The sequence below is a fragment of the Amphibalanus amphitrite genome, unplaced genomic scaffold, assembly GCF_019059575.1.
Source record: "Amphibalanus amphitrite isolate SeventyFive unplaced genomic scaffold, NRLGWU_Aamphi_draft 000274F_arrow, whole genome shotgun sequence".
NCBI lineage: Eukaryota > Metazoa > Arthropoda > Thecostraca > Balanomorpha > Balanidae > Amphibalanus > Amphibalanus amphitrite.
Window position 1 is genome coordinate 204784 of NW_024881769.1, and position 20684 is coordinate 225467.

The 20684-nt window shown below is 50.7% G+C and overlaps 1 protein-coding gene across 1 annotated transcript; it reads left to right on the top strand.

The window, feature by feature from the left end:
- The first annotated feature begins 447 nt into the window (after positions 1–447).
- LOC122387130 (glutaminase liver isoform, mitochondrial-like) lies at positions 448–19718 on the top strand. Its single transcript, XM_043377023.1, has 13 exons — positions 448–532; positions 937–1636; positions 6775–6893; positions 7535–7634; positions 7879–8024; positions 8364–8493; positions 11310–11437; positions 13122–13359; positions 14735–14893; positions 16049–16225; positions 16666–16797; positions 17056–17210; positions 17490–19718. Exons 2-13 carry the CDS (start codon positions 1433–1435, stop codon positions 17809–17811), a joined length of 2010 nt encoding a protein of 669 aa, XP_043232958.1. The 5' UTR covers positions 448–532; positions 937–1432; the 3' UTR covers positions 17812–19718.
- The last annotated feature ends 966 nt before the right edge of the window (positions 19719–20684 follow it).

A 20684-nucleotide genomic window follows, 5' to 3' on the forward strand; every position in this document is an offset into this window, starting at 1 on the left:
ATTTGGGGGTACCCTAGGTTCCGGGAAGGATCAGGTGTGCCCCCCCATCCCAAAATACCTTCCGCCGCCTCTGACGATGCATGGAAAGAATCGATAAATTTTTATGGTTTGCCCCCCCCCCAAACCTCTGAGCTGGATCCGCCTCTGAACCTTACCTTACCTGACCTACTGATTTTTGCCTACCCGGGGATAAGGAAAAAGTTTCTCGCATGAATAGATTGCAATCAATAGTAGCCAAATAGGCAACCACTTAACCTAAAAATATTTGATTTGACCTACCCGAACCCAAGATTCTTACAGATACCAAACCTACCATTGCCTGTAATCTCTCCTAAGGGATTGCCGGGCATTGCCTTCGGCACTGCGCTGCTTCGCAACGAAAAAGTTCATGACGTCACTTTCCTCGCAGTTGAATAGCAGGTTGAATAGCATCGTTAATACGTATTCACTCAACCTTGGAGCGCAGTGCGCGTGGCCGGTGGCGGGTGTACGCGGGGTACGCGGTGGGGGGTACTCCGGTACGGCGGTGGCGGTAAATATTGTATTGGTGCATTTAAACTTGTTTGTGCCATGAATAACTATCAGCTATGAAATCAGGAGGTCAAATTATGTCATGTGATATGCTTTTTACTATCACTTGAGGTTCGCAACGAAAGTAATGGCTGCCGGTCCTAAAGTAAATAAATACGAAGTTACCTACGTACCAATGCTATTGTCTAAGAGGTGTTTTTAGGCTTCTTAGCTACGACTCATTTTCTTTTCCTGAGTGTGTGATGCATCCACGTTACTTATGAATCAACGGCCTCCGCGCCTGCTATTACCGCCTCTCCCCCCCTTCCCGGTATTCGGTATTCCTGGCAACAGCCAAGGTCGCACGGGCAGCCCGGCCTGCTGACCCGCCCCTTTACGTCACCGTCTCAGTCTCCCCGTCCGCAGGTCACGCCCGGCTGGCCGAGCTCAGCGTGACGTCAGCGACACACCCTCGTCTGTCCGGTATCGACCTGCGCGGCGCGTCGGCGGCACGCAGCCCGGTCCCGGGTGGGAGGGAGCACATGAGCCCGCCCAGCGCCTCCGCCGACGCAGACGCTGACGTCAACCTCAGCCGGCCGCACAGCTCTCGGCGCCGGCGGTTATTTCCGCTCCGGGGACGGTCCCATCGCGCCACGCGCCACTGCTGGCACCGAGTGCAGCGACAGTGAGCGGCTGCCAGCCCTAGTGTGCGCCCCTCGGCCGAGCGACCGCCACCGCCTGCCCGCCGCCGCTGGTCCGAGACACGAGGTCATACAGCGGGTCACAGGACTGTGAACGGTGAACGGAGTGACCGGCGGTGACACCGTGTGACCCGGTGGCCTCAGGTGTGACCGGGTGACCTCAGGTGTGACCGGTGACCGGTCGCGTGTGACCCAGTCGGGCGGTCGGCTCTCGTTCGGCGATGCTGCAGCGTTCGCGTGCGGTGCTGCGCCTGCTGCGGGAGCACCGGGCGCTGTCTCCGGTCGGCCGCGGCGCGGTCAGCAGTCCCGCCACCCCGACCAGGGCGGTGGCCGGCGGAGCGCACCCGTTCGGCCCGCCGCCGCCGCCCCTCACCCGGCGTCTGCAGGTCACCAGGCGGTGTCAGAGTCTCAGCGACGTCAACAACGTGAGTAGCCAGAGTCTACCGTTAGTTGTCTCGGCAATGTTACCGTGAGATGCCAGAGTCTCGGCAATGTTACCGTGAAAAGCCCGTCATCATTCGCATCTTCGAGATGTCGATGTAACTTCGTCATTAGGTTTTCTAAACCGGACGATCATGTCCAGATGGGCCCAATAGATGCTCAACGCTCATGTCGTAAGCGCAAATTGCAGACGTTTCATAGTTCCTTACGATTCCTGGATCAGTGAGCCGGATGGTCTCTGATACGACGATCGGAAGAATAGCTCATTGCGTCATACGTGCTCTTTGGAAAAGAACATCAGAACATCTGTGTCAAATTTTCCGATCGATAAAAGGGTGTCCCACCGAGCAGTCACCGTTTGAGAGGGTGACGTAAGACGATCACGACTCATGGACTGGTCGAGGGCATTCAGACTGGCCGGTGCGGCTGACTGTTATATCGGCTTCATTTCAACCTGGGCTAGATTCTCAGTGTCTGATAGCAGCAGCGCCTATTGCCAACATTGCATTGGTTGACGATTTCAGGGAGGCACTGAGCTGTAAGATCGTTTTTATGCCCGATAGTTCAATCAAGTAATAGTCAGGTGATCTAAGGTAGTTTCTTTAACACAAATTTTTATTTTTCATTCTTACTTTATGCTAAATGTTATGTATATTTTAAGCATTATTTTGTGGTTCACATTGAACGTGTCCCAGCAGCATTGGTAACGCTGTTTCGTGCGCATACATTCTCACCTTTCAGTATAATGCTAACGCAATGATGCACGTTTTTTTCCTACTTGCATATGCGCACTGTGCACATCATGCATATATGACACGTTATACATGCATGCACAAGTACGGGTGTCCTTCAGCCGCTGTATGTATTCGGCGCCGCGCCTGGTTTCACGGGACCTCGGCTTACCACCGGCCATCGACCGGTGCTTGTGGTCGGCGTGGGTCGGGGAGCGATCACCGGCCGCTGATGGTCCCACAGACCGGCGGCGGTGGAAATCACTGGCTGAGTCACGACGGGAGAGAGTAGCAGTAGACTGATACTGTCGGTGTCGGCCAGGGGTGACGGTCATCGACAGCCCTGCTGTCATAATATGTGACAGACAGTCACTGGCAGGCGTACTTTACCGAGGCCGGCAGTTTCTGGCAGCTCAGCTGTTATGTAACAGTGGTAGCGAAATAGCTATGTACTTGTTATTCGCGGACGTGGAGCGCCAGCGGTCATGGGCGAAGTTTAGGTACCTACTACGCTATGGCAGTGCTGGTGATGCTTTCACGATTTCATCATAGAAGTGGTAGCCAGACGAACTTATGGCGCCTTGTGGGCCATATAATCATCCAGCATATCCAATGCATATTTTGTGAGCTTAGTTTTGGGCACCCTGATGACAAATCGTTGGATGGTTGATTTCTAGTGACATCGTTAGCGTTTTATTCGTTTTACCAGATATGATGAAAGCAGCTACCTCAACCTGCAGACCGGACATGGCCCATGAGTTGTCACGCTGCTTAAGTTGTCCTGAACAAGTGACGTTATTAAACGGTACTGCAAGAGCGAACAGGTACCTAGCAGCCCTTTCGAATGGCTTCCGTTTGCACGTTATATTTCATCATGCATCACCTGGCTGACATGTCGGAACTTTGATTGAACACGGATCTTTCAGCCACCATTTGGTTGGATGTCGGAACTTTCCATCGTTAATCGCTCATGGCGCCAACCATCCATCACAGAAGCTGCCTTCCACGGTCCATTTCCATAATGCTTTGGGGGCACCGCGCCGACGAATGGATTTGCATTAACAGGTACCGCCTGTTTGCCAGCTAATATCCGGCTCTATTTTACCGCGTGACTGTAGGTACTTCACCCATTCACGATATTCCCAGTACACCCATATTTGTGATCGCCCCCCGTCGCACTGAAGGACATTATTTCCGTTGTTGTCTGTGGCACAGTCTGGTATTGCTGTCCCTGCCGAGTGCCGGTTCGTCTGTATGTACAGGTCTCGCGAGATTAAGCGGTAGGTTTTGCACTTTTACATTTCCGGTTATATCTCAGAAACTAATCGATCTACGATGAAGCCATTTTACACGATCATGGCCGGCTTGTTACCCAACAAGTCGATCGCATCTTCAACACTTAAAAGCTTAAGACGACGAAGATATAGCCTGAAGTAGGTACACTAATTTTTCTAGGTGCAAAACCTACCGCTAAAACCCACGAGACCTGTACCTACCGCTTACAGACCCGACTGAGCCGTGACGGTCTCCTGTTGGTTCATTGGGAAGGTCGCGAGTCGAGCAGGACCGGGCTGGAGCTCACAGCTGTTGGGACGAGCGGCGCTCAGTTGGCCCCCGGCCGCCACCGCTGTCATCCGCACATGGTCAGAGGCGGCGATTAGTGCCACAGAGCAGCGGTGAAAATAGGCCGGTCAGAGGTTCCGAACCCGACGCGAGGGCCGCGAGCGGTGGCGGCAGGATGCCAAATTACAAACGACAAAAAGTGATGTGATGTTGAGTCACAGAGACACTTAAAAAAAAAAAACGAAGGAAGCTGAGTAGCTAAGCCCATAAGGTCCAGTAGTATCATAGGCAAAGCAGAAAACTGAAAAGTCGACTCATGAAATCCTGTACCGATATCCGTTTTCTATTGGCTGCCGGCGTATGTGTGGTCGATAGGTATAAACGACCGTCCATTGCTGGCCAAATTTTGTATTTCGTGCCGGCTACCGGATGCCTGGAGCCGCTCCCCGTCCGGCGCACGCTGGGCCGGCGGACCGGAAAAGCGCTAGAAATACCCCCAAGAGTGACTTTCCACAATATGAACAAAATATGTATCATTCGATCCCAAATTGATCAAAGTATACGATTCTGATGCCATTTTTGCTCTAAGGTCGAAATTGAGGTGGTCAGTTGTCACCAAACACAAGACTATTTAGACCCGCTAGTGGCCACCACATTTGCCGATTTTAATGCTAATCTTTAGTTGATATTTATTAGTTGACCAGTTGTCGTTTTGAACGCAATTTTCTGTCAGACTAGTTCAGGGCACTGTTTCTCACTGTACCAACAACATTCTTACATATTGCATCGCTTTTCTGCAAGATAAGCTAGCTTTTTGCAAGCAGCTGCAAGACCTAAATAAAAATCATATCTAAATTTTTAAATAGACTTTTATAAAAACGTTATTTCGAGCGGCTAGAAATGAACATCTTATACTAGCCTCTGATTACTCATCTTTCGTTCCATATAGGTGCTTTGCTGCTTTTCCCTGCTACTTTTCGAGATATGCGCCAGTAAACCATATGATGTAGGGGCAATTGTCACCTCGCCGCTCTACTGACGGCCCGGCGCTCTTTAAAGCGCCGAAATTTATGAAAAACGAATGTTTATAATCTGAATAAAATATATGTCCCTGAGCTCAGAATTGATCAACGCACACAATGCTGTCAAAATTTTTGGGCCAAAGTCAATAATTAAGTCATTATGAACCCCCAAACACAAGTCAGTGATAATCAACAACAACTTGCTCTTTAGTTAGACTTTTTGAGAAATGTTATTTCGAGCCGCTAAAGATGAGCATGTCATGCAAACAACTAGTCAATTGTCTGCCATGCCCTGTTGACGATTATTGCCTTTTACTGCTACTTTTCGAGATATCGTCTGCTTAGTCACCTGATATAGCTGCTATGCCACCCTACCGCGGTAGGGTGGCATAGCAGCTCTATATCAGGTGACTTAGCAGACGATATCCCGAAAAGTAGCAGTAATAGGCAATAATCGTCAATAGGGCATGGCAGACAATTGACTAGTTGTTTGCATGACATGCTCATCTTTAGCGGCTCGAAATAACATTTCTCAAAAAGTCTAACTAAAGAGCAAGTTGTTGTTCATTATCACTGACTTGTGTTTGGGGGTTCATAATGACTTAATTATTGACTTTGGCCCAAAAATTTTGACAGCATTGTGTGCGTTGATCAATTCTGAGCTCAGGGACATATATTTTATTCAGATTATAAACATTCGTTTTTCATAAATTTCGGCGCTTTAAAGAGCGCCGGGCCGTCAGTAGAGCGGCGAGGTGACAATTGCCCCTACATCATATGGTTTACTGGCGCATATCTCGAAAAGTAGCAGGGAAAAGCAGCAAAGCACCTATATGGAACGAAAGATGAGTAATCAGAGGCTAGTATAAGATGTTCATTTTTAGCCGCTCGAAATAACGTTTTTATAAAAGTCTATTTAAAAATTTAGATATGATTTTCATTTAGGTCTTGCAGCTGCTTGCAAAAAGCTAGCTTATCTTGCAGAAAAGCGATGCAATATGTAAGAATGTTGTTGGTACAGTGAACAACAGTGCCTTGAACTAGTCTGACAGAAAATTGCGTTCAAAACGACAACTGGTCAACTAATAAATATCAACTAAAGATTGGCATTAAAATCGGCGAATGTGGTAGCCACTAGCGGGTCTAAATAGTCTTGTGTTGGGTGACAACTGACCACCTCAATTTCGACCTTAGGGCAAAAATGGCATCAGAATCGTATGCTTTGATCAATTTGGGATCGAATGATACATATTTTGTTCATAGTGTGGAAAGTCACTCGTGGGGGTATTTCTAGCGCTTTTCCGGTCCGCCGGCCCAGCGTGCGGCGCCCGAGCAGCTTGCAATAGTCATCATAGATGTCGCTAGTGGTAACGCCTGAAGGCATGCTGTGCCGCATGACACTACATATATGAGCCGTGCGGCCAGCGCGGTTATGGAGGATCGGCCAGCCGAGGCGGGCCAACAGTCATGTCTCCAAAAGCAACATGCGGCATCTGTCGCCCTATAAACACATTAATTTGAACATTTATTCGTTTTTATCTGGTTTATGGTGCAAGATAAAGCAGATGGGATAGCATCGTTGCGGTTAAGCGTAGACGACCATTTGCTGACACCTAAATAAACATTCGCATTATCTCGGCACTAGCGAGGAAGTGGACCGCCTCTACCGTTTTTCCATAGTTTAATATTTTGTCAGTTTTCGATTTGACTTCTCTACAGTGCGCCTCATCGACCCCAGCATATTTTTGCCTTGCCTTTTTTACCCGTTGTGTTCCCGCGATTCACTCCTGGTCTGCTCCGTTCCAGGAGAGATCGTCGACTCCCCCGCCGGGCCAGCGGCTGTCCTCGGAGGGCGCTCAGGGATCGTGGAAGTCGCAGGTGTTCACTGATGCCGAGCAGATCGACGATGACATCGATAAGAAAAGGTAGGTGCCCAGCAGTGGAGCTGTTGCTATTGGACATTCTTTAGTCAATGAAATGAGAGCAAGATATCTTGGAGGACTTGTAACGAAGCGTTTTCAGCTTATTTTCTAGTATGTGTTCCTCATTTCATCGAACGCACTGGTTATATAACCGTCCTTCATCAGTAATATATTACGTTTTTAAAACAAAATCGGAACATTTATTTTCCTATTCTTACGAGAGGGTCGGATAAAGCTTCTTATTTCCGGACGAATATCATTTTACCGACAGCTATTATCCGATACTGATAGACATCCTTGACCAACTGCCATAGCAAATAGACGCACCGACGCAGCCCCCGCAGTCGGGTTGTGATTTAATCGGGGTTCCGCACGTTCCTGGGACCGGCGCCCTCAGCTGTGACCTTGGCCTGTGGCTGGCACGCGGCGCTGACACTTCCCCTGGCACGGCTCCGTTTGTGTCAGAGGGGCCTGGCCGTCAGACATGGCTCCTGTCACCCTGTGTCAGAGGGGTCACCGGGTACTGGTTCAGGCCGTCACACATGGCAGCGGGGAAAATTTTATCTTCAATATGGCTCCCTGTTCATGTACAAATGCGAATCGAGCACAGTTTGAAATGTTGGAATTAATTTATTTCTTTTCAGCCCGGCCGAGCAGCGCCAGGCGTTTGATATGCTGGAAGACAGCATTTTCTACATGTTCTCAAGAGACGGCAAGACCATTCAGATTGGCAAGTTTCTAGCCGTAAGTTGTGCTGGACCGGTACATTTGTATGTGATGTCCTGTGTCTTGTAATATTGTTAGTTCAGGACATTTTGAGTTCCTTTTTGCATCGACATTTTCAGATTGTCTTGTAATATAAGAATCTAAGAAGCTTTGAAATATTACTTTATTTTGAAAATTGCACTGTTTCCATCAAGGGTATGCAGCGACACATACTAAATCCCCTGAGGTGACCTGACCTGACCTGAGCTGACCGCTCCTCCAGGCGCTGCGGGAGACCGGTCTGCGTAAGAACGACCGCCGTCTGCGTGAGATGACCGAGAACCTGTACAAGGTGTACGAGGAGCGGTCGGGTGCGCCGGACGTACACAGTCCGGAGAGCCAGGTGCTCGACCTGCCCACCTTCAGACGGTCAGTGGGCGGGGGGGGGGGGCACCTTTAGACGGTCAGTAGGGGGGGGGGGGGGCTTCCCACCTGTAGACGCCTAGACGGTCAGGGGGTAGACCTACCCGGCACCTTCAGACTCGTTCAGTCTGACTCCCGCAGGCGCTGTGAGTTATTGCCTAGGCTCCTGCCTCTCTGTGTCTTTATCGGAGAAATTACCACCCTGATCAATTTTATGTGCGCCGTAAAACTTTTGTTGCGGCGATCATCAGCCCTAACCATCGTCAGTCGTCACTATTTATCGATAACGATTGCTTTCGATGTTCATGTTTCGACACCTGATGGATGGATCTATCTGTTTTCCAGTCTGGTGACGAGCAACATCCACCTGATTTCGCGGGCCATGCGCCAGCGGTTTGTGATTCCCGACTTTACCAACTTCTGCCGGGATATCGAGGCCATCTACTGGCACTGCAAGTCTTCCGCCGGCGGAAAGGTGGGCGTCGCCGCGGCGGGAGGGTGTGCGGGGTGGTTTTCCGGGATTTATAATCACGGTATGAATTCAATGCAACGTTTCAGACGCCTTTCATTCAATTCATTTTCAGTGAATATTAGATTCTAGGAAAATTCGGCGGATTGGTTCGGTCTAGGGTTTATGGACATATGTACATATAAATGTGAACTTGTTAACAAACAATTTTGTTTCGTGTGGGTTTTTCTCTTTTTGTCTTTCAGTGCCATTTTGCTCTTGCTTTCTTGGGTACTCCGCGCAGGGCTATATGGGGACAGGGGCTTTCTTACTGGGGGGCTGCATGTGTTCGCTTCCATGCAATGCAAGCTGTGCCATGCCAGCTGTATGCAGTCTCCTTTCTGTCACAACCCGTTGATATTAACCGTCCGTGCTCCGTCCCGCTGGCTTCTTCAGGAGGGGGAGGTGAGTGAAGACTACACTCACAATCAGTGGCGTGCCGCGCTGGATAACCGTAGTCACGGAATAACACTGTAGTCTGGCACGTCTCAGTCCTGTCTGTGATAGGTATCCGGTGGGCACGGGTGTAGACATTCAGGTCATTGAGCGGCCGGTACCTGCTGGAACAGGAGCCGCTGAAGCCATATAAGGCGACAGGGCTCTCCGGCAACAGCATGACATTTGTTGTGACACCTTTAGGGCCAGTTATAGTGGGTGTTTTGTGGAGGTTTAATCAGTTCTCCGAAAAGGTATTTAGCTATTTGCCAGTAATTTTGTGTGATTTACGCATGTAGGTGGTGTGTCCCTGTAGTTTTATTATTTCTTTTCAGAGCCAACATGTCACGATTTTTTCCCAAACTCAGTCTCTGATTTGCCGTTCGCGTGACGACTCCTACTCTTGTCGTGTTAACATAACCTATAACCCCATATGGTGGTAGCTATGCATACTTCTGCATGTATGCTGCTTACTACAGTTATTTGGTGTGCCTAATATTATTATGTCGTATCTAATGCTGACTTATTTCCATTTCCTTTTGGTATGATAACTTATGACTAATGCATTCATAGCACAAAACACTTAACCGTTTCCGGATCTCCTGGGACTTTCCACCAAATTTATAATGTCCACTGCTTTCTCCGTAAATTGAGCTGGGCTGTTTTGTCACATTTGGTAGAATCTATTTCGATTTCCCACCTACCTGCTGCGGCCGCTGCTCTCAGCGGGTCTCTGCTCTCTATCGTCGCCAGCTGCCAGCTGCCGGCGCGCCCGTTCTCGAAGTGGGCCGACGGGCTGCCTCTCTCCGGCGGGGAGGAGCTGATGGCGGGCGGCGACACGCCTCTGCCAGGAGGCCGAGGGGTGGGTGGTGTGGAGCGTGGCGTAAACCCTCTCTGAATATAGAGTAGAGGAGACCGGGAGCGGGTGGGGAAGTTTATACCTCGCTGCCGACGGCCGGGAAAGGCGTCCATGCTGCGGTCGTTGTGGTCGGTCTGAGGTGGAGAAAACTGGACCACCGGGAGGGGAATCGGACCGAGTTATCGCTGGGAGACTCATTTCTAACCACCGACGGGAACTCTTAGAATATTCCACAAGTTGTGGAGCAACTTTTGTGCAACGAGGGCTCGGGTTGATTGGACAGTGGACTGCGGTGCATTAAAAATAGATGCGAAAATGAACTTCGCCGTAATTATTTTAAGAGCCTAGGTTATATAACGGTCGGAGTGCTCCGAACTAACACTTCGGGTGGGCATTCGTTTATTGATAACTAGACTTGTCAACTTTTCGAGACTCTCCGTGCACATATCGCCGAAATGATCGTGCTTCCCCGTTTATGAAATTGAAGCCTAATCACTCTGCGCTTGCGTCAGTTTGTTATAAGGCCGAGTAGGTATGGTACGGGAGGTGTCTGAACTGACCAGTCGAGTTTATGTCGTGAGAGCAATATTTCACAGCCTACTGTGACGGGTGAATGCTGAACCAATTACTGAATACTAGACGAGGCAGCGGGCTCGAGATACGTGGCGTGGGTGCAGGTGCATCACTGAATTAGTTCTCGGTTTGTTGACTGCAGTTTCGTTTTGTCTCACTCAAAAAAGAAGTAGATCGTATTGTCCTTGGTAACTAGCACCTACACCAGAGCAGACAGCCATCGCTGTGAGTGTGCATTGTTTCTGTCATGTTTCTATGTTTGTACAAGTAGTGGTAGTAGTCCGATCTGAAATGAAAGACGAGTGAAGCTTCCTCCTCGTCTTTGCATGTCAATCTTGGGAGGCCACTGCTGAGACTCATTGGTAAGAACTTTGTCCTTAGAAACGGAATTTCACTAGATGAGTTTGCTGTAATTTTCATGTCACATGCGGTCTTGTGTAGGTACGATTAGCACAGATATTGTTTCCGTTGTGTTGTGAGATCTTCCCACGATTGCGGTGAATCCACGCTGAGCTGTACTTGTCTTCGTCCGGTGGGTGACTTTGTGCTGTACCCCATAATCCTTAACAATATCATTAAATGAGCTAAACATGCGTAGTTTTATGTATTTCGTCCGAGAAAGTATCGTAATGTGCACTAAGAACATCCCAATCGCTAAGCCTTTTCCCAGTTTACCTTCTGTGGTCAACATATGATCGATCTCGTTCGCTCATATGCAGGCGCAGCCCGTCTTATCCTTGATAAGCCCTGTGTATTTCTACATCACTCTTGCCAGTGTAGGCCGCCATAGTTTCTGCCGATCCCGCCAGGTGCCACCTCTGTCCCGGCGGTCTCTGTTAGTTGCTGATGGAGCCGCCAGCTGTCGCCCCCGTCCTCTGGCCCTGTGGTGACTGTTAGTTTCTTCTGGTGCCGCCAGGTGGCGTCGTACATCCCGCAGCTGGCGCGGTACGACCCCAACTTCTGGGGCGTGTCGGTGTGCACCGTGGACGGCCAGCGCTACTGCATCGGAGACGTGACCGTGCCGTTCACCGTGCAGTCCATCAGGTGGGTAGCGGGCGATAGTCGATCAGGTGAGTAGTTCACAGTGCAGTCCATCAGATGAGATAGCGGCGGTGTTCTGTCAGAGTAGCAGTTTGTACTCGGGTGGCCAGAGGTAGGTAGGTGGTGAATTGCTTGGATGGGGTGGATAGCCGACTGTTGGTTCATCCGTAGGTGGTCAGTTGGTAGCTCACCAAGTGGGAGATCGGTCGATCTGATGTGGTGTGAGGCGCTGGCCGGTCGTCGACTGGTGCATTAGATACCAGCGGCTATATTGCACTGTCTGCTAATACCCGTCTGACTGAATAAGTCACTATGATATATCGTTTCACAACGCGGATGTTATTACCCAAGGACAGGCGTTCGATCGTAGGACATTTATTGACACACAGTGACGCATGTATTCTGTGCTGCTTTATACTCAGTGCCCACGTAGCTGGAAAACGTGCCTCTGCTCCATTTGCCCACACGCCCAGTAAACACTACGTACATAGGGGAGAGTGGTGCAGGAGGCCCCCCCTTAAGCTCAGTTGCTATTTTTAGACAACTGATAATATTTAAGAGCTAACGTGTGCATGCGCTGTGAGCATGCATCATTTTCCCATACATATTTGCATTCAAAATGAATCTAGGGGGTACACAAACCGTAAACTTTAACATTTTGGAAAAAGTTGCAAAAGGGCCTCTTACACTATGGGTATGGTAAGACGCCCCCCCCCCCTCGGGTGTTTAACAAGGCAAGTCGACTTGCAAAAGACGTTTTGCGAACACAGCTGCAAGGCCTTTTATTTCGAAAAGCTAAGCAAATACGGTGTTATCGAAACCAATAACACTTCCAAAGCGCTCGAACAATGCGAAAACTAGCACAACCAAACGCTGATGACCAACGAAAATTGTACCTATTACCTCTAGAAAAAGAAACAGAAAAAAAGAAACAAAAACAAACTCCTTGAAAAAAGAATGCCACGCCTGCCGCAGGTGCAGGCGTTTTAGCATCGGGGGCGTTTTTTATCGGGGGGGGCGTTTTATAATCCTCGAAGGGAGGGCCTCTTAAAAAAATGCAGTGTTGTAACGTCACAATATTTATGGTTTATGAGACATTTGCAGCGCACCAGAACATGGTCTATTCTGAAGCTAACATGTGACAATTTCGATGAGATAAGATTGCATTTGATAGTCATTGTTTTTCAGATATATAAGGGTGATAAAGATGCATATATCTAGCAAGTAAAGGGGCAAAAACAGAAACAGGCTTACCAAAAGTCGCTGCGACGCACCTGATACCTCAGGTTTCGTGAGTTGTTGTTTCAAGAGGGCTTCTGCTTTACAAGAACATTAAAAAATAAATAACATTATTGGTTTGGTAAAAAAAGCGATGGGGCCTCTTACCGACCCTGGGCGTCTTACACGGATCTCCCCTATATCTCGCATGTCGCGCCGGCTTTCAGTGTCCGTTAGGCCTGTCTACGTCATGCTATTTCTAGCGATATCTGTCTCATCCGAGCTGTATTGCCTCGTTCTATTTCCTCACCAGAACGCTGACGGTAGAGTACGTACGTTGGCGCAAGGAAGCTAGCCCGTTTCAGCTTTTATCGCCCTTTTTCTCCCCGGCAGTTAGCTGCTGACATTTTCCCCTGCCCCTCCCACGGTAAGCCACTGACGTTATCCCCCGCCCCACACACACCGGCAGTAAGCCGCTGACGTACGGCCTGGTGCTGGACGAGCTGGGGGAGGACATGGTGCACCAGTACGTCGGACAGGAGCCCAGCGGACGCATGTTCAACGAGCTGGTGCTCGACCACAACAAGAAGCCGCACAACCCCATGATCAACGCGGGCGCCATCATCGTGTGCTCGCTGCTGCAGACGCTGGCGCACAAGGAGATGAACCTGGCAGAGCGGTTTGACCACGTCAAACAGTACTTCTCGGTGAGAGAGGGAAAGGGAGAGCGGAGGAAATAGTGGGCGGTGGGGGGGGGGGGGACGGGAGTTGGACCACGTCAAACAGTACTCGGTGAGGACCTAGGGGAAGGGAGGAAGACGTCGATGCCGGGCGGTAGGGCGGCTAGGGCCCTTCTTCTAGGTCTAATTCTCTGTGATCTACTGCTCACTATTGTTCCGATGATCAGCGATCCATATATATCTCGTTGATATTGAACACCGCGTCGCCAGCCATCTGTGTTCTGTAGTTATTGCGATCAATGCCCCTGAGTCCATAAAGGTCTCTCGCCCCGTATCCTAGACACAAATTAATTGTCCCTCCTGCCCTCCGCCTATGTGACGGCCGCTTGTGTGGGCCATCGATTTTCGGTAGCCGGATGTCTGACACAGTTGATGAGGTTTGGCTTAATCACCGGCCAAGCTGTATATGTACGGCGCCCTTGGGACGATGGATGCATTTCGGTCATGGATCATAGGCTCTGCTGACAGCACCATGAGCGTTATACGTTGAACGTTGCATACTCGACGTTGCCATCATAGCTAAGGGTTACGCTATATGTCATGACAAAAAAAAATGTTGATCCTGACTATGCGATTGATGTTTGTGACAATAATTTAATCGGAATCGATGCCTTCCGACTGGTTACATTTAACCTTAACATTTAACCTTAATTTAACCTTACCCTTAGGCCTCAACCTCGGTAACATTTTACCCTTACAGCAATTACGATAGACGTCTAACCAATATCAAAGTACAGCTTGATCAAGTCTACTGTAATCGAATTGGAAATCATATTGGCTCGTCGCCAGTCAATGCATCCCTCACCCGTCGGCGACATTTCCCTCGCGGTGTTATGAGCACGTCCACCCCTTCCCCTCCCCCTCCCCAGTACCCGGAGACAGTCGGCGCGGCTCTATTGATCTGCTCCGGGTCAGGGGTCATTGGCAGGCAGAAATGCTCACCTCGCGGCCGGGCAGTGCTCACCGGCAACTGAATCCTCAGCCTGACATCAGTCCTAGCTCCGGCCATGCACTGAGTCCGATTTTGACGGCTGAGAAATGACACTATTTTACCTGGCCGGCACCTGATAAATTATGTGGAACATTCGTGGCGTGATTTGTCTGAGAACGTCATGAATATCAAATGTCAGGCGTATTATTTAGATTGGACGTATTCATTCTTAAATCGCGTTTTGGTCATGGCAGGCACAATGGTGGAAACGCACAGGTATTTGGGCTTACCGACGCCGTCTCTTGGCTTACCGTATGCTTTATGCACCTGACATTTGTTACTCAATGTGCCGGCTCTTAGTTTGTGATAAGTATACCTAACTGACGCTTTCCTTTGTTCACCCAAACACAGCGTCTGGCCGGTGACGAGTACGTGGGCTTCAACAACGCCGTGTTCCTCTCGGAGCGCGAGGCGGCCGACAGAAACTACGCCCTCGGCTTCTACATGCGCGAGAACAAGTGCTTCCCCACCAAGTCCAACCTGCGAGAGGTGATGGATTTCTACTTTCAGGTGAGTGTTTGGCGTTAGAGCCGTGAGCTGTCGATGGCTGTGTTTGGCGTTAGAGCCGTGAGCTGTCGATGGCTGAAGTCTGGCCAGCTGGCAGCGCTGCCAAGTTCGGTAGCGCCGCCCTCGGTCAGGTGTCGGCTGGGTTATGGGCAGCTACTGGCCGACAGGTGTTCGGAGCGAGGTTATGGCATGTGCCCGATGCCGGCTGTGCTGCCGGGCGCGGCGGGCCGGGGTCACTCGGGGTACGGCGGCGCACCGGGCCCCGGTCACTCAGGGTACGGGCACTGGGTGCTGGCGGGCCGGGGCTATGTGCGACTGGTGGTCCGGGGGACTCGGGAGACGGTGACGCTGTGTACGTCACTGCCGCGTCACGAACGCCGCCGGGTATTTCTGACACGAGGCCAGCTGAGGAGCGCGGCCCCTCCCCGTCACCGGTCACCCCGCCCGGTCCGGGGGGCGCTGGGGAGGCCGGAGCTGGGAAATGGAGCTGGCGGTCTGCCAGGGGTGAGCCATCGCCGCCGGACACGGCACGTGGACTCGGATGACCCCCGTGGCGAAGTGTCCGCCAAAGTATCCATCCGTCCGTGCGTCAACAGGGAGGGTGGCGATGAGATCATTGTTGTGGCTTTATAGAACTTGATCAACTGGAGCAGCTCACTATGCGTAACCCGAACTAAGCATGGCAAATGAACCAACCATCTGTGAATGTAAGGTGAAGTTAAAGTGTGTTGGACTGATCATCCGATTTGTGTAACGATTAGTCATTATTCGTACAAGTTAAGAAGAGCTCGGCGTCGCTTTCGCCTGTACTGTTTCTGCTCCTCGTTCAACTTCTCCCCGCTGACCCTAACCGTCCCCCCCGCCCCCCCCCCCCTGCTCTCAGTGTTGTGCCATGGAGACGACGTGTGACGCCATGTCGGTGACGCCCCCCTTACCCCCCTCTCAGTACTGTATGGCACACTACCTCTCAGTAGTGTGCCATGGAGACGTGTGACGCCATGTCGGTGACGCCCCCCCTCCCCCTCTCTCAGTGTTGTGCCATGGAGACGACATGTGACGCCATGTCGGTGACGCCCCCCCCTCCCCCTCTCTCAGTGTTGTGCCATGGAGACGACGTGTGACGCCATGTCGGTGACGCCCCTCCCCCCCCCCCCCCAGTGCTGTGCCATGGAGACGACGTGTGACGCCATGTCGGTGATGGCCGCGACGCTGGCCAACGGCGGCATCTGCCCCACCTCCGAGGAGAAGGTCATGTCCACGGACTCAGTCAGGGACGTCCTCAGCCTGATGCACAGCTGCGGCATGTACGACTACAGCGGACAGTTCGCATTCAATGTGAGTCGGGGACGTGGGAGGCTACCACTCCCCTGCCCTGGGGCGACCGTGGCGGGGTCGGTCTATCTGGTGGATTTTTCTCAAGATTTCATTTAGTTATCTGGCTAAATTAAAAGGCATTGGCATTTGGCTCATCAAACGTCATTGACACGGTGACAGAGGTTATGCCATTGCAGAAGCGGTTAGTGCAATCCTCCGGTGATTCTCACATCTCCACGTTCACTCCATGAGCTCGCAGTTAATCTCCTAGTTCAGCTTTTCTGCTCCTGGTGGATTATAGATCTGACTAGAGTTAGCCATTTTGAGCAATGCATTTGTATTGACCGATAGCGGAAAATTGTTTGGCACTCAATATAAGCCATGCTGCGCTATTTTCCGTTCCGTTTATCCATCACCCAGTTATGTCTGTTGCTGACGTTAGTTCGCACTCTGTCCGCCAGGTGGGTCTGCCGGCCAAGTCGGGCGTCTCGGGCGGTATGATGCTGGTCGTTCCCAATGTGATGGGCATCTGCCTGTGGTCACCGCCACTCGATATGTATGGAAACTCGGTCCGCGGCATTCAGTTCTGCAGCGTGAGTACCTACAGGGAGAGACAGCAGCTGGTGCGGGGAGGCTGTCGAGATAAGACTATCGATAGATATTTAAGACGCTACATTTGCTACTTTGATGGTTCTTTTCCTGACTCTCAATGACTATCCCGCGCTACCCAGCTAGGTCTTACCTATCAGGGTCGTGGAATGAAGGCATTACGGTTTACATGTCCTTCAAGACAGTCCGTATTCAGCTCAGTGCGATTGACTGTCGGATGATCTTCAAACTACTTCTGTTAGGAACTGGTGAACATGTTCAACTTCCACCGCTATGACAACTTGAAGTACAGCACGGACAAGAAGGATCCGCGGCGTCACAAGCACGAGACAAAGGGCATCAACATCGTGAACCTGCTGTTCTCGGCTGCCTCCGGAGACGTCAGCGCCATGAGAAGGTAGGTGTCTGATGAATATGTGGCTAATATAAGGTATGTGTCACCTTATGAATGTGCACACAATAATGCGTAGATGTGAGCTTATCGGACTGATAGGTGTACTGTTTGCTAGTTTCACATTACTGACTCGACTACTTGAATGATTGAATGACCTTCTGTGAATGATCTTGGCATGCACTGTGCAGTCTATTATCCCACGTCAGTAATCAACAGTTAATCAAGATCGCGTATTTGACGTTCCGCATTACACACCTCCCGCGCCGCCCCGTCCGCCCTCAGGCACAAGTTGTCCGGTATGAACATGTCGGAGCGCGACTACGACGGCCGCACGGCGCTACATGTGGCCGCCGCCGAGGGCCACCTGGAGTGTGTCGAGTTCCTGCTGCGCCACTGCCGCGTCTCGCCGTCCATCCAGGACCGGTGGGGCAACACGCCGCTGGAGGACGCCGAGCGGTTCCAGCACGCGCGCGTCGCCGAGCTGATCCGCTCCTTCCAGCAGGGCGCCGACGGCGAGACGGTCGGTCAGCCCGAGCCCGGGGAGGGAGCCGGAGCGGAGGACGGCCAGGTGGGCGACGGGGCCACCGTCGGGGGATCCAAGTAGGCAGGGAATGGGACTGGGGGAGGGGAGGATTCACGCCCGGTGGGCGCCGGACGGCAGACGGGAGACGGGAGCTAACTCTTGTCTCAATGGAGACTGTGGATGCGAGTCCCGCGTTATTTGGTGGGTCCGAATCCGCGAGTCTCCAGCGGTCTTTCCGTAGGCTGGAGGGGGTTAGTGGGCGCCAGCCTTCAAAATAGACTCAGGATGCGCACAGAATGGTTACAAAATACTGGTTATATGAAGGATTCGTTTCCTGCTTGTGGCGCAACTTGTTAGCATTGTCAGATAATTGTTACTTCCAGAGTAAGGATAGACAGCAAGTTTCTAGTAACAGTCCTGATGTCCTGACAGTAAGTTTCTAGTCAGTTTTCTAGTCATGATAGTTCTAAAGCCCAAACATATATCTCTTCTTTGTTGATCTGTCGTGATATCATAGCTTGGTTTTGCCATATCGCGTTCAATCTTATATCGGGGCTTTCTTGCTACTGATAAAGGCTCATTTTCTATGCATGACGGTTAAATTTCGACCTCCTCCCAAAGCGATAATGTGATACCAACACATTGCACGGTGGATTATTCAGCGATATCAGAAGGAATAACTGCGTACATAGTCGTTACTCACGGTGTTGTTGCTAGCGAGTTGAATTCTCCAACTTCTGTGATAGCCTAGAGTAGATAGGTGCTTTCCCTCGTGCACTGCTTACTCGTAGGTCCTACCGGGACGAGAAGTCCCCTGCAGCATCATGTGCCAATGCAGCCGGCTCGGGTGACCCGTCTCCACACTCGGAGCGCTTTGTCTCCCTGTGTTCAATGTCCGGCAGAAGTTAGCCGCAGAATCTGCGATTGCCGCACCATGCCGGACTAGCTGATGTAGTTTCCACTCGGCGCGCACCTGTGCTTCAGCGCGCTGTTGTTGCACCTTTTGTCCCTGGGTTTGGTCGAGTTGCCATCTCGTCGATTGCTGGAGACCAGGACAGACGCCCGGTCGTTTCGAGCGTCCTGGTCGCAGCGTGGTTGAACCCTGCCCTGTCCGGCTGTGCGCCGCGTGTGCTCGCGAATAGGGACGGATCAGCGGCAGAAGTGAGGCAGCCGATGGAGCCTGTGATCCAGAGTTTGAGGCGCTACTGACCCGAAGATTAGGACAACAGTGTTGTACAGTTTTCCTTGACTCCATTGTTGGAGTAAACAATTTTCGTTATCAATGCCTACATCGTCCTCTTCCCTTTCGAATAACAATAGTAATTGGGTTATAAAAGGCACTACCCATTTGCAGAAGGTTGACTGCATACCTGCGAATATTTTCATTTGAGAATTAACAGCCATTATTGTTTTTTACGTTAGTTTTTGACAACGCGTATAAACGACGCCTTGCCTACATGATCAAACAGTGAATTGCTTACTCTACACGGTTATTTATTATTTACCGTAGTCGGTTACTTCTTCCGGACAGCCAGTTTCATCTTATTTTCCTCGTTATATGTTGTATGGTGCAGATGTTTCCGTTGATGATCAATGTTGACTCAATTATGTAGCGCATTTTGAGGCAGCTCATCGCTTTGTCACCTTTCGCTAGACTGCTGCTGGTGACTTACGATGTTTGGTTGTTATGTTGTCAGTGCATACTTGCTCATGTCTTGCAACTAGTTGCGGGTAGAAGTCACGCTTTGTGACCTTAGGAACCAACCCTGGTATGTGTGCTGCCATTTCCCTGCGGTGAACATTTTGTTCGTTTAGCGTTTTCCGTCGCCGGGTGCGCCGCAGCCCGGCGGCGGTGGATCTGTCGTCAGATGCTCCGGTCTGTGTGTTTGTAACGATGGTAAGAGATCTCATGTTGTGCTTGATCCGGATGGCCACTCCCGGCTCCGTCGGGCCAGGAAAAGGAGAGCAATACACGCATGTTATCATAAGGGATTTCTACCTAAGTGCGGGCTTCGTGAGGGCTGATAATAAGAGACATGTAGAGATTTGGTAAAATTGTATTGCAAGAATGCATATCCGGGTTCCGAATTAGCCTTAGACAGAGGAGCGCGAACCAGATAGAGATCGTCCGCGGATTCGCCTTGGCAAGTGTGACCGAAGGATCACGGCGTCCCAGACGGGCGGCAGATTAGGAGCTCGGGAGCAGCGCATTAGGAACACCTGGGGGTCGACACCCGGCTGTCAGCCTCGTGTAGAACAAGAGCTCCGCACCGCCCCGATCGTCGCCGATACACTGATGTAAGAATTTGGGCCGCGCCGACACCAACACTTTTATAGAGCGGGGATGTTTTTGCATATGCACGGCTAGGAATTTCCCATGATGGTGCTGATCGCTGCGGCGCTGCCATGCTGAGTTCGTGGTAACGTGAAGCCGAAATCTCCAGACGCGGAGATCAATGTTATCGGCTGATGTTAGCGCAAAGTGATGGTGTTGATATAAGGGAACTTGTCCGACAAAAATAATGTAAGGACTTCTTACAAGGTGGCTCAACGCATTCCAGTTCTCAGATGACTTTGATGAAGACCTCAGGGTGATTGTGTAGTTCATAGATGTGTGGATACTGACTCAAACAGCTAAGCTCTTCGTTTTAGATATGTCGTTTTCATTTCTTAACTTCAAAGAAGGTGATACTCCCGGTTTCTCTCTGCATCTGGGGAGTGGAAAGTTAGTGTCACAAACCAATTACCCACTACTCTGGTTATTATCCTATCTCCCGCACTCTCTCTTCTCTCTCTCTCTCTCTCTCTCTCTCTCTCTCTCTCTCTCTCTCTCTCTCTCTCTCTCTCTCTCTCTCTCTCTCTGTCTCTGTCTCTGTCTCTCTCTCTCTCTCTCTCTCTCTCTCTCTCTCTCTCTCTCTCTCTCTCTCTCTCTCTCTCTCTCTCTCTCTCTCTCT

Excerpts from the sequence above, each read along its gene's own strand:
- LOC122387130 (XM_043377023.1), top strand. The coding sequence starts at position 1,433 with ATGCTGCAGCGTTCGCGTGCGGTGCTGCGCCTGCTGCGGGAGCACCGG. Across the intron at positions 1,637-6,774 it reads GTCTCAGCGACGTCAACAAC|GAGAGATCGTCGACTCCCCC; the intron begins GTGAGTAGCCAG and ends GCTCCGTTCCAG. Across the intron at positions 17,211-17,489 it reads GACGTCAGCGCCATGAGAAG|GCACAAGTTGTCCGGTATGA; the intron begins GTAGGTGTCTGA and ends GTCCGCCCTCAG.